General features: G+C 45.9%; 1 protein-coding gene across 4 annotated transcripts in view; it reads left to right on the top strand.

Moving 5' to 3' along the window:
- The window catches only part of sh3bgrl2 (SH3 domain binding glutamate-rich protein like 2), a 104,163-nt gene that overhangs the window by 64,330 nt on the left and 27,055 nt on the right, over window positions 1-12,778 (top strand). The window contains exon 4 of one of the 4 annotated variants that reach the window (XM_069887417.1): window positions 11,002-11,801. The exons of the other annotated variants lie outside the window; for them this stretch is intronic. Coding sequence (XP_069743518.1) covers window positions 11,002-11,043 — 42 coding nt within the window. The 3' untranslated portion in view covers window positions 11,044-11,801. Of the gene's footprint in view, window positions 1-11,001; window positions 11,802-12,778 lie in introns of those variants that run through there. 4 annotated transcript variants of the gene reach the window in all.

Here is a 12,778-nt window from a genome sequence, read left to right as displayed (position 1 = left end):
CTGAAATTGCACCCCCTCCCTTCCCCGTTAAAACTTACACATTTTGTTGAAACTAAACTTATTTATGGTGTGAGAAGTGGAGAGACTTAATGAGGGAAAAATCACTAGGAAGGTTGGTGAGGGGGGGGGGTGGTTTGGGGACAAAAGTTAAGAGAACAAAATAGGTACAAGTGTAGGTAAAGAAGAGATGGGAACAATGGATTCCGATAGGGTGGAGGTTACCTAAAATTAGAAAAAGTAATATTCGTGCCGTTTGGTTTAAGGCTTAATGGTGTGTTCTCAAGTTTATGTTTAGCCTCACCCTGACAATGGATGAAGCCGAGGACAAACATGCCACTGTAGGAATGGTTGAGGAGCTAAAATGGTTGGCTACAGGAAGCTCAAGATTAGACCCACACACAGCAGAGGTGTTTGGCAAACCGCTCCTCTGGTCAGATTGTGGAGTTAGCAGTAGGACACAATGGTCCCCTCAGGTAGGTTGTTGTGTTCAAACATGTCTGCAGATCAAGGACTGGTAGTTGGGAGTCTGAGATTGTGGTCAGGCCATCGCTGGTTAAGGGAGGCTTCATCATAAGCCTGTAGCCAGTAGTCCAGGATTGGGTAGTTGTAGGTGATTGGGGAGGAGGACTCTGCTGCTCCAGAGGTCACAGGGAGGCAGCATGCATTGGCAGTTTGGGATGCCTTGCAGTTGGGTCATAACACTGAGCCTGATATGCCTGAGCTATAAGCATAGCAAAGGTTAGTATTATGATTTGGGCCTGGGAAAATCAGGGCTCTCTGGTAGAGAGTGGTGCACAAGGTCAGGGCACTCCATGATGTTGGGACCTTTGGTCAGGTTTGGCCTTTGGGTTGATTCTTACAGCAGACTAAAGGAAATTTTCTGTACTATCATCTGTTTCATTAAATGACAATAAAAGAATCTTAAATCTTGATTCTTGAATCATACATGTCAAGCTTAGTGGTCTGTAGTTCTTGGTTTGTTCTCTACCTTGTGGAGTTGGATTTTCTGTCTTGCAATCTGTGGGGATCATTTTGGAATCTATGGAATTTTGTAGAATGACAGCCAATCAACCACTATCACTGTAGACACCCCTTTAAAACCAAAGGATGTAAGATCATCAGATCCTGAGAATGCATTGCCTTTTAATCCATTGTTCTCCAATTTTTTAAAAACTAATGCTAATTTATTTGAACTGCATTTACCCTAAAGCTGAAGGGCCCATTGTTTTTGAGAAGGTTTCTGTGACTTCCTTAAAGGCAGGCTATAAAATATTTGTTCAATTTTTCTGACATTTGCTTACTCCCCAATTTAATTTTGCCTCTTTTGGTCTGTTAGGTACTATAAATGCTTGTCTCGATATATAAATATTTAGACAGCATTTACAATCTATTTTTACTTCTTGCTGGACTATTTTCAAATCTGTTTTTTCTTTCATTTTGAGGGCCTTGATCTTTCGCTGCAGAATTCTGAAATTCCTTCAATCCTTTGGCTCATTTATGCCTTTTTCCTTAATTTAACATTTTCAACTTCTCAATAGCTATGGCAAGATTACATTTCCCATTAGGATATTTTTTGCCTTAAAGAGATGTCTGTTTGTTGAAAACATTCTTTAAGTGTAAGCCATTGTATGTTACTGCTATACTTTTCAATGTTTTTTTAAATTTTAAAATTAAAATTCAGGCATACAGCACAGTCCACAAGCCTGCGCTGCCCAAATGCACCAATTAACACAACCCTGGTATGTTTTGGAGGGTGGAAAGAAACTAGTGCACCCAGAAAAAACCCACGCAGACATTGGGTGAACGCTCAAACTCCTTGCAGACACCGCCGGATTTGAACAATGTGCTAACAATGTTGCCCATTGTTGGAATGTTAAAATATACCATGTCAACCTGTTGCTCATTCCTGTGTTTGCTTTATTTGCCTTATTACTAGTTTTACTTGTTTTATTCAGGGTTGATCTAATAGGAAAATGGACTAAATTGATTTTACAAACTTTTATAATTTCATGATCACTGTTCCCTAACATCCCCTGAACTTCCAGATTCTCAATTAACCATTTCTCATTATGCAATACTTCGTCCAAAATAACCAGCTGCCTTCATACTAATTTAGAAAACCACCTCTTATTACACTTCGTTCTCCTCTATTATTGATGATTAGGATCATCCAGTCTATTTGTTGATATAAGTTTTCACTGATTATTGTATTAGCTTTTTCATACAAATTCCTGATTTGACCTGTCCAGCATTACCCAGCCCATAGCCAACTCATATCAATTTTTTTCTGCCCTCTACTGTTTATTACCATCTCTAAACTGATTGTTCTGAACTAAGATCCTTCTTCCCTATTGCCTTTATCCCCTTCTTTAATATCAGACCTATTACGATATTACTTTTCTCAAAGTTCAGTAAAACCCCTGGTACCCGGCACCCATGGGGATAGATAGATGCTGGATAAATTAATTTGCTGGTTGCTTGAGATTGTGTGTTGCATGTTTTGGGAACTGATTGCCAATTTTAAACTGTTGTATTTTTACCTATTATATTTTGGGAGATTATTTTTTTAATTTTGCTGGTTGCTTGAATTCCAGGAAAAAAAGAATTTTATTGTATCTTAGAATATTTAGTTCTCAACCTTGGTTATTTTGAAACCATGCATCATACTGGCTATATAAACAGAAAATGCTGGAAACAGTCAGCAGGTCAGGCAGCATCTGTGGAGAGGGAAGGAGTTAACATTTTGAATGTGGGATCCTTCACCAGAACTTTCATCCTGGACCTAATACATTCCTCCTTCCTGATGTAATGTGGTGCCCAAATCTTAAAGCCATTTCAGACAGCCCAGAAGTTGAGATGTAAAGGCAGAGAAACTCCACCAAAACGCATGATCACATACCTTTCTGAACGTGTGGAGGCGGTCTCTGAGCCACATATTCCAACCCCTTCTCAGAGAGGGGTAATCTCCGCAGCGCAGCCCTCCGCTGATTGATCTGAATGTATAGCTATGCTAAGCAGCTGTTTAAGGGCGGGCTGATGTTGATGCCTTCAGCCCACGACCCATCTCCCCATTCACCCCTCTCTCTCCAAGTCAGGGGCAAGGGGAGCCCTCAGCGGGGGCAGTCAGGGCAGCGGGAGGTGTCGACAGGGACTGATGGGGGTGGCCAATATGGGCTGGAACAGCCACACAGGACCGCTTCGGCCTTCGGGGCCGCTCTCTGCGGCTCAAAACATGGCAGAGCAATGGCCGTCTTCCCTACCCATAACACCCCACACAACTGAAACTGTTCTGGGAACCATAGAGCCAAGTATTTATGACAGATGGCGCCATGGTACCAGTTTCCCCACCTCCAATGGATCTGGAGGGCACTACGAGGCACCTCTGGATGTGAATGGGACGTTGGAGCAGCTTTTTAGGGCTGTGGTCTGAAGGGTAAGTTCCCATTTTTCCATCTGCTCAGTAGCCAGTCTCAAGGTGGAGGCCAAACATGAAATGGCCTTTAATGTCCAACTCATCAGTTCCTTGAGCTGTATTCATAGTTTTCATGGATCTCAGTGGTTTCAGTCAACTATCACAAATTATAACTGCAGCTCTTTATCTGGCCTAATATGCTCATTTCAATCCTGTCAGTGACCTGTTCCAACTGCCCTCTGAACTATGTTATGGAATCCATTATCAGGGTGCCAGCTCTGCAATTTCCCAACAGTTACAGTGCAAAATTTTGTCCGCAGTAGAACATGGAACAGGTTTATCAAACCCATCTGTCTTGAAGGAGAGGAGCAGCTCTACCAAGGTGGAGAAATTTCAGGATATTTACATTTGTGTGGGTGAATTTAAATGTATTTAAGCATTTTAATCATTTTTTGTCACATATTGTTATTTATTTTACAGTTTTGTTTTATCATTTTTTAAATGTTTAAAGCAATGGTTAATTTTTAATAGCTATACATTTTCTTTTTCTTCTTTGGCTTGGCTTCGCGGACGAAGATTTATGGAGGGGGTAAATGTCCACGTCAGCTGCAGGCTCGTTTGTGGCTGACAAGTCCGATGCGGGACAGGCAGACACAGTTGCAGCGGTTGCAGGGGAAAATTTGTTGGTTGGGGTTGGGTGTTGGGTTTTTCCTCCTTTGTCTTTTGTCAGTGAGGTGGGCTCTGCGGTCTTCTTCATAACCACCCCATTCCTGGGTACTCTGTACTCCCTCCCAAAGAGAAACCGGGTTTAACCAATGAATTTTATGCCACTTGAATATCTATTTCATTTCTCTAAAATGAAATGAAACCCTTGCTTGCATTTTTACAGTTGAGGTAGAGCAGTTATCATGGTAATTAGTAGGTTGCAGCCAAGCATAATATTCTCCTACTGATGCTGCTTGATCCACAGAAATTCCTCTAGCAGATTGTGTGTTGTTCCAGATTCCAGCATCTACACTCTCCCATGTATCTCAAGTTTACTACACTCCACTGCAAGACAGCTGATTTTGAAGACCAAACAAGACCATAAAACAAAAGAGCAGAAATAGGCTATTCAGCTCCACCATTTAATCATGAGCTGGTCTATTTCCCACACCCCTGCTGCCCGGCCTTCTCCCCAGAATCTTTGATGCCCTGGCTAATCAAGAACCTATCAATCTCTGCCTTAAATATACCTAATAATCTGGCCTCCACATCTGCTTGTGGCAACAAATTCCACAGATTTATTACACTCTGGCTGAAGAAATTCCTACACATTTCTTTTCAAAGTAGACAACCTTCAATCTTGAAGTTGTGCTGCCTTGTCCTAGATTCTCCCACCATAAGAAACAACCTTTATACATCTACTCTGCCCATGACTTTTAACGATCAAAATGTTTCAATGAGATCCCCCCTCCTCATTTTCATAAATTCCAACGAATACAATGGCAGTGACCGGGGTTCAAATCCTGCGCTGTCTGTAAGGAATTTGTACATTCTCTCCATGACTACACGAGTTTCCTCTGGGTACTTTGGTTTCTTCCCACCATTCAAAATATTCCAGGGGCGTAGGTTAATTGGGTGGCTCAAGCTCGTGGAGCGAAAGTGCCTGTTACCTTGCTGTATGTCTATAAAGAGCTGTCATACACTCTTCATATGATAACCCTTTAATTCCTGGAATATAAATTTTAAAATGTTAAACATACAGCATGGTAACAGTCCATTTTGGCGCATGAGTCCGTGCTGCCCAATTTACACCCAATTAACCAACATCCCTGGTATGTTTTGAATGGTGGGAGGAAACCAGAGCCCTCGGGGAAAACCCATGCAGACGTGGAGAGAACGTTCAAGCTCCTTACAATTAGCATGGGATTCGAACAATAGTCTCTATTGCTGGCTCTGTAAAGGCATTGCGGTAACTGCTAAACCAACCATGCTGCCCCGTCCTATTATCTTAGTGAATTTCCTTTGAACCTTTTCAAACGTTAGAACATCTTTTCTTTAAAAACTGCCCACTATACTCCAGGAGAAGTATCAACAGTACCTGATGAAGAATTTTGTCCCAAAACATTGACAATTGTTTTTCTCCTGCTGATGCTGTTCTACCCACTAATCTCCTCCAGCAGGTTCTTTGTTTTGCTCCAGTATTCACTACATTGTCATGCTGTTGTAGAAGAACTAAGGATATGTATGTTTTTGGTAGGGAATTTGATGCTAATGGGATCATGAAGATCATTGGGTAACATTTGGACAAATAAATAGGTGAAACTATTGCTTTCAATACCTGTGTATTCAGCAATTAAAGTAGAAAAGCTGAGGAAGAGGGAGAATTTTTGCCACCTTTGTCTCTGTCATTCAAATTGGCAGTGAGAGTCTGAAGCAGATGGCAAGCCAAACTGACTCCCGACTGATCCAGAATCTGTGAAGGATATTAATATTGGTTTTTGCTAGCAAGATTTAATTTAACTTACCAGCATCCATAGATCTCAATAGCTTCCCCTGTAATACCTAAGTCCTTGTGTAGGTTTGCATGCAAAAGATCTGATTTTCTTTACGATGCTGCTATTATTTTAATAAATTAACAGAAAATATCTGGTCATTTAGTTACCAACCAAAAATCAATGTTGAAAGTGTTCGTGCTATACAGGCGTGGAGAAGAACGACATGCGCACCAAAGCCTTGAAGTCGAGACTGGTTTATTGCACTGGCCATCGCATTTAAATGGGCCCTAGACACTGGCACCAGGGCCCAGCATCATTGGAGCACTGGCCTGGGATTGGCCGACGTTCCCACCACAGCTCCCGTCTTCCCACCACAGCTCCCGTCTTCCCACCGTGCGGGAGGTCACCTGGGATGACGGCTGGTGTCAACCCCCCCCCCACCCATAGGTCCACTCAGTCACACTGTTCGTTGGCCATTTTGTGGGCAAGTCCGTTACTCTGCGTGGGGCCCTACACAACCCACCACCCCCCCCACCCCGCCAAAAAGCCAGCGATCAGGCTGTTGTCCATTGACTTGGGTGGTCTGCCTTTGCATCGCGGAGAGGAGTGGAGACCGGCTAGTCACAGCCCAGATATGCTGATTCCAAATGGTCAATGGTAAAGGTCTCCTCCTTACTGCCAATCTCGAGGACAAAGGTTGAGCCATTGTCCCTGATGACCCTCACAGGGTTGGTGTGCGCCCCTTTGCACAAACACACACTGACAAGTCTTTAAGCCCCTGGGTATGTTATGTTTTGGCTGGCCGTGTGGTGGGTGTTGTCGCGGGACCAGAGACTCCAGTTTTTGCCGCAAATTCTCAAGGGAGGGTAAGGGGTCTTTAGTCATTTGTCGGGAGCCAGGAACTCCCCCCAGAATGATTAAGGGTGCACCGTAGACCATCTCCACTGCCCAGACTTTGAAGTCTTCCTTCACCGCAGTGTGAATCCGCAGAAGGACTCAAGGCAGTTTGTCCACCCACTTGGGACCCTTGAGCCGGGCCTTCATGTGCCTTATGAAACTACTCCACCAACCCATTGGCCTAAGGGTGGTACACTGTGGACTCAGGAAGTTAGCCAGCACTGCCCAGAGGTAAATTGTACTTCTCTGTCTGAGTTTAGGTGGTCTGGGACCCTGAACCTGGACACCCATGTGCCAAGTGCCCTGGCACAGGCTATCTCGTAGAGTGGTCAACCATGGTCAGGAGGTATCTCGTCCCATGGGAAACTGGTAGCTGCCCCACTATATCAATATTCATGTGGGTGAACCTGCACCGCGCTGGTTTGGAAGTCTGTGTGTTCACTTTTGTGGAGTCTGCACTTTTGAGGACTGGCAGTTTGTGCAGGTCTAGGCCCACTGGCTGACCTGCTTACATAGGGCATGCCAGGCAAACGTGCTAGCCACCATTTTGACCAAGGCTTGGATTTCAGGATGCACCAGGTTGTGTATGGCATTGAAAACCTGGCACCTCCATGCAGCCAGGACACTGGGGCGAGGGCTGCTGGTGGAGTCGTCACACAGCAGTGTCAGGTTACCCCTGCTGACGGAGACGTCTTCCACCCTGAGGTCAAAGATGGCTGTCCTATACATGGGGATTTCAGGGTCTTGCTGCTGCACTTTGGAAAGGGCTATGTAGTCAACCCCCTGGGACAGAGCATGTACTGACTCAATTGCGGGGCATGATAGACCGTCAACTACCACATTGCTTTTCCCCCCAATGTGCTGTAAATTCAGACACGTAGGACAAGTGTCTCTGTTGTTGGGTCAACCACAGGTCCTATACCTTATGGAAGGCGAAGGTCAGCAGTTTGTGATTGGTAAAGACCTTGAATTGCCAACCCTCCAGAGAGTAACAGAAATGCCTTACAGCCAGGTACAAAGCCAATAGCTCTCAGTCGAAAGAGCAGTATTTGAGCTCTGAGGGGAGGTGATACCCACTAAAGAAGGCTAGGGGTTGCCATTGGCCCTGAATGAGCTGTTCCAGCATGACCCCTACCACTGTACTGGAGGTGTTGACTGTCAGAGCGGTAGGTGCCTCCGGACTGGGGTGTACCAGCAAGGTGGCATTGGCCAGTGCATCATTGGCGTTATGGAACTCCCTCAGACTCATTGTCCCAGGTAATGCCCTTTGACTTGCCTGCCATCAGCACAAAGAGGGGGTGCATGATACGGGCCGTTGCCGGTATGAATCCATGGTAAATGTTTATCATACTGGTGAATTCCTGTAGCCCTTTCACACTCCCTAACTCCTCCATTTTCTTAAACTCCTTCGCTAGGCTGAGCTTTTTGGGAGGGAGCCAGTGTGGCCTGGTGTGGAGTGGGGGGGCCTCGGTCGGAATGTGGTGCCTTACCCTGTGCTTTGGCTCGGCCGCGGAGAACTGTGGCACCACTTTTGAGGGGATCTCAGCCAGGACACGGGCGAATTTGTTATCTGAAAGCGTTATAGAATCAAGGTGGGGGAACAGGTAGTTTGACTTCCCCCTGAGGTAGTCTGCAAAGTTTTGGTGTGCACCAAGTGCCGTCTCTTGAGGCCCACAAGTAGGCAGTGGGCACGAGGGAAGTCGGACCCCAGGAGCGGTTGTGACACTGCCGCAAAGGTCAAGGTCCATGTAAAGCGGCATTGCTGAAACAGAGGGATGGTGCGGGTACCAAAAGTCCAGTTGGAGGAGCTGCCCTCTGTGCTGGGCCCTGCTTGCCATTGTGGGTGTCGAGGCCTGCGTTGTGGGGGTAGGATGCTTATCTTGGCACCGGTATCGACCAGGAAATGCCTGCCCGACAAGGAGTCCCAAACGTAGAGGAGACTATCACGTGGGCCAACTGCTGCAGCCATCAATGACATTTGACCAAGGTATTTCCTGGAAGTGCAGGGGGGTGGGTGGCATCAATGGGCCTCGGCACCCCATCACTGATGATCGCAGCAAAATTGTCCTGGACTATTAACTTGGCTCTCCACTGTTCTTAGTCTCGCAGGTGGCTGTTCATGGAGCTTGCTGATGTAGTCTATGATGGTGCTGGTGTCCTTCTTCGCTCTTCAGAGCATATCCGCCCAGGCCGCTACCCTCCGAGTGTCACTGAAGTCCTTGTCCATAAACAAGAGTCAGATAGCCTTAGGCAGCTGCTCCAGAAAGATCTGCTCGAAGAGCAGACAAGGCTTCTGGCCTTTGGTCAATGCAAGCATCTTGCTCATTAGTGCGGACACAGCCCTGTCCCTTAATCAATCCATGTGCAGCAATCGGGTGGCACGCTTGCACCGGGAGAGCCCGAAATTGCAGGTTAACAGCTCTTTGAGGCCCACTAATTACCTTGCTCTGGAGGCTCCTATAGGAAGTCTATAACCCTTGCCGCTGTGTCTTGATTAAGTGCGCTCATGATGTAGAAGTAGCAGGTGTCATCGACGGTGATGTGTCGAAGCTGGAACTGAGTCTCAGCCTACTAGAACTACACGCATGGCTGCAACACCCAGAACATTGGAAGCCTGGATGGTTGCTAGCTCCGCCTGGTCCGTCATCTTCGGGTTTATTTTCCAGTTGGACCTGTTGGGGTTCGCGCTATGCCGGTGTGGAGAAGGATACCAAAGCCTGGAAGATGAGACTGATTTATTGCACTGTCGCATTTATATGGGCCCTAAGTGCTGACATCAGGGCCCTGGGTCATCAGAATGCCGTCCTGGAATTGGCTGCCATTCTTGCCATAGCTCCCATCTTCCTGCCATGCGGGAGGTCACCTTGGATGATGGCCCATGTCACCCCAGGTCGCCACATTCATCGGCCATTTTGTGGGCCGGGTGTGGACTACTACAATGTGACAGATAAGGAGACATTGGGCCAGGTGACAAAAAAAAGCTTGGTTGTGGCTGTACACTTTATGATTTGTTCCTAAGGAAGAAACAAAGTTGGAGAAGTTTGGGGAAGACATGACCACTAATGTTGAGAGATCAGAATTAGAGAAGTGAAGACATTTCGGGAATGTGGGTGGTGCCTTGCAGTTTTCCTACTGAAGAAGATTAGAAAGGAGGAGAGTTGAACGGTGGAAAAATTGTCAGCGCTGGCAGAGGTGGGAGAGCAGAGACACAGTGCTGCTCCAAAGGGTTGAACCGCACGCTCCTAATGCTGACAGCTCCCTACAGACTTTAAATCAAAAGGGCAGACCTGTGGCATTCTTCTCCCGCACGTTATGTGGACCTGAACTTAAACATCCTGCCATTGAAAAAGAAGCCCAGGCTCTTATTGAAGCTGTTCGCTACTGGAGACACTTTCTAGCCGGCAGAAAATTTACTCTCGTCACTGATCAGAAATCTGTAGCCTACATGTTCAGTACTAGACACAAAAGTAAAATCAAGAACGATAAGATGGCACGCTGGCGAATAGAACTCTCATCTTATAATTATGAGATCCAGTACAGACCGAGCAGGTTAAATGATCCCTCTGACGCATTGTCACGATCTGCTGCTGGTGCTCAGCTGGAGGGGCTAAAAGAGATCCATAGCAGACTGTGCCACCCAGGAGTCACGAGATTCTTCCACTACATAAGAGCTAACAACCTTCCTTACTCTCTGGAAGAAGTCAAGAAACTGACTAAAAGCTGTCCTGTTTGCGCAGAATGCAAACCACAATACTTCAAAGCTCCAGAGGCCACTCTCATCAAGGCAACCTGACCTTTTGAGAGGATTAGCTTAGATTTTAAAGGGCCGTTACCTTCCAATAACAAAAATGTATATTTCCTTACTGTAATTGACGAATATTCCAGGTTTCCCTTTGCAATACCCTGCCCTGACGTCTTGTCAGCGTCTGTCATTAAATCACTTGACAGAATTTTCAGCATTTTTGCTTTTCCCAATTACATTCATACCAAAATTGCCACCATCCGTACCACGAGCTACAACCCACAGGGCAATGGGGAGGTTGAAAGGGCTAAAGCTACAGACTGGAAGACTGTTAATCTTGCTTTAAAAACACATGGTTACCCTGTTACCCGGTGGCAGGAGGTGCTGCCTGAGGCACTACATTCTATTCTGTCTTTATTGTGTACTGCAACAAATCAAACACCTCATGAATGTACATTTGCCTTTCCTAGGAAATCAGGAACTCTGATGGACTGGCCAGCCTGTTTATCTGAGCCTGGAACCATGGTGCTGAAGAACCACGCTCGGGCACGTAAAACAAACCCCCTAGTCCAACCAGTTCAGCTACTGCATACTAACCCCAACTACGCTCATGTTAGATTCCCAGATGGGAGTACTGACACTTTACCCCTAAGAGATCTGGCCTTGCCTGGTTCGCCCCTTCCTCACACCCCTACTCAGAGTGAGCCTGAGAGGTTGGACTCACCCCCCCCCCCCCCCCCCAGCCTGTGACCCCTAGTCAGCTTTCAGATGGCCATGCTGAGGCTCCACTGCCCCTCGCTAGCAATTCTGGAGCAGGTCCAGAAGTCATTCCTTCCCACACTACTGACCCAGGACCTGTACCAGTTCCCAAGGTTGCAAAGGAGCCACCTGTTTTGAGATGAAGCACCAGAATTCGTAAACAACCTGATAGGCTGATATCTCATTATATTTCAATTGCTTGCTAAATACTGGTGTATTTTGGCTGTTAGAGTATCTCAAGGCCAAACATGGTATCCATGTATCGCTTGCTTCAGTCTTTCCTAGCAGCTGTCCTTTTGATTTTAACCCTTCTTCTGCTGGGGGGAGACTATGGTGAATGTCTGCCAAGTTGTCTGTCTCCCCACTCTGGCGAGCCTTGCTGTACTAACATTGGCTGTGCATTATCTCTACTGTTAAGGACACTCCCCTTGGATATAACTGTATATGCATCTATTGTCTTTCATTATTGTACCATGAGTTTCTGCTAATAAAAGCCATGATTATTGTTTGACCACATCGTCTTTGTCTATTTCATCAACTGGCACTTCAGCCTGTTAAAGGAGCTGACAGTGTTTGTAATAAAACCCTATGCTCGACAGCAGCCAAAAGGGGTTGCAAGCTCCAGGGAGCAGCAGACCAATGCAGGGCACCAGAAACAGGGAAAACACCCCCTGTAGAGAAGGAGAAGCAGAAGAGACAACCTAACAGGATGGTGACCACGGCAGCAGACCAGCGAAGGGCTCAGTGGCTGCAGGCAACTTGCAGTCAGGGGACCCACATGGGTCTGCAGGTTGCTGTAGATTGGATCAAGGGAGCCAGCTATCAGAGCTGGTATATGAGAGGGTGTTGAGGGAAAGAAGGCTTCCTGATTGGATCAGACATTTGGACCTGGAGCTTGGGTTGCCAATGGATTGAATGGAAGTCTATGGCTGCAGAGGCTACAGGAGCATTGGGGGTGAATCCACAGACACTCAGTAAAAGGGACTTTTACTTCACTTTCTTTCGTACTGTAGGGGGCACCATTAATGGTGACTCTTTGCCTAATGGCAGTCAGAAGGCAATTTTATGTAATATTACATATTCTGTACTATTACATGGCAAAAAAGTAATCTTGAAGGAATTTTAAGTGCTGGAACTTTAAAGTTGAAACCAGTGTCAATCAGTGAGGCAAGGGTGATGGATATTCATCCTGGTGTAAGATAAGCTGGTGTAAGATAATACATTAATAGCAGAGTTTTGAGTGACCCCACCTTTACAGAGGAAGGAAAATGGGAGGCCAGCCTGTAGTGTGTTAGAATGGACAAGTTTAGAGATAACCAAGATATGTTGACAGGAGTTGATGTCACAATGGATTCTATCTGCAAGTAACATAAATATGACAATTTAATCAATTGCAAATATGTAAGGCACCACCAATACTAGTGATTGCAATGTATATTCGTATGGGCATTTGAAAGTTTCAAATTAAAGGAGTCCTCTTGGACTATG

The sequence above is a fragment of the Narcine bancroftii genome, chromosome 6 (assembly GCF_036971445.1).
Source record: "Narcine bancroftii isolate sNarBan1 chromosome 6, sNarBan1.hap1, whole genome shotgun sequence".
NCBI classification, from domain to species: domain Eukaryota; kingdom Metazoa; phylum Chordata; class Chondrichthyes; order Torpediniformes; family Narcinidae; genus Narcine; species Narcine bancroftii.
The sequence above is the reverse complement of the archived record's forward strand: the minus strand, read 5'-3'. Positions and strand labels throughout refer to the sequence as shown.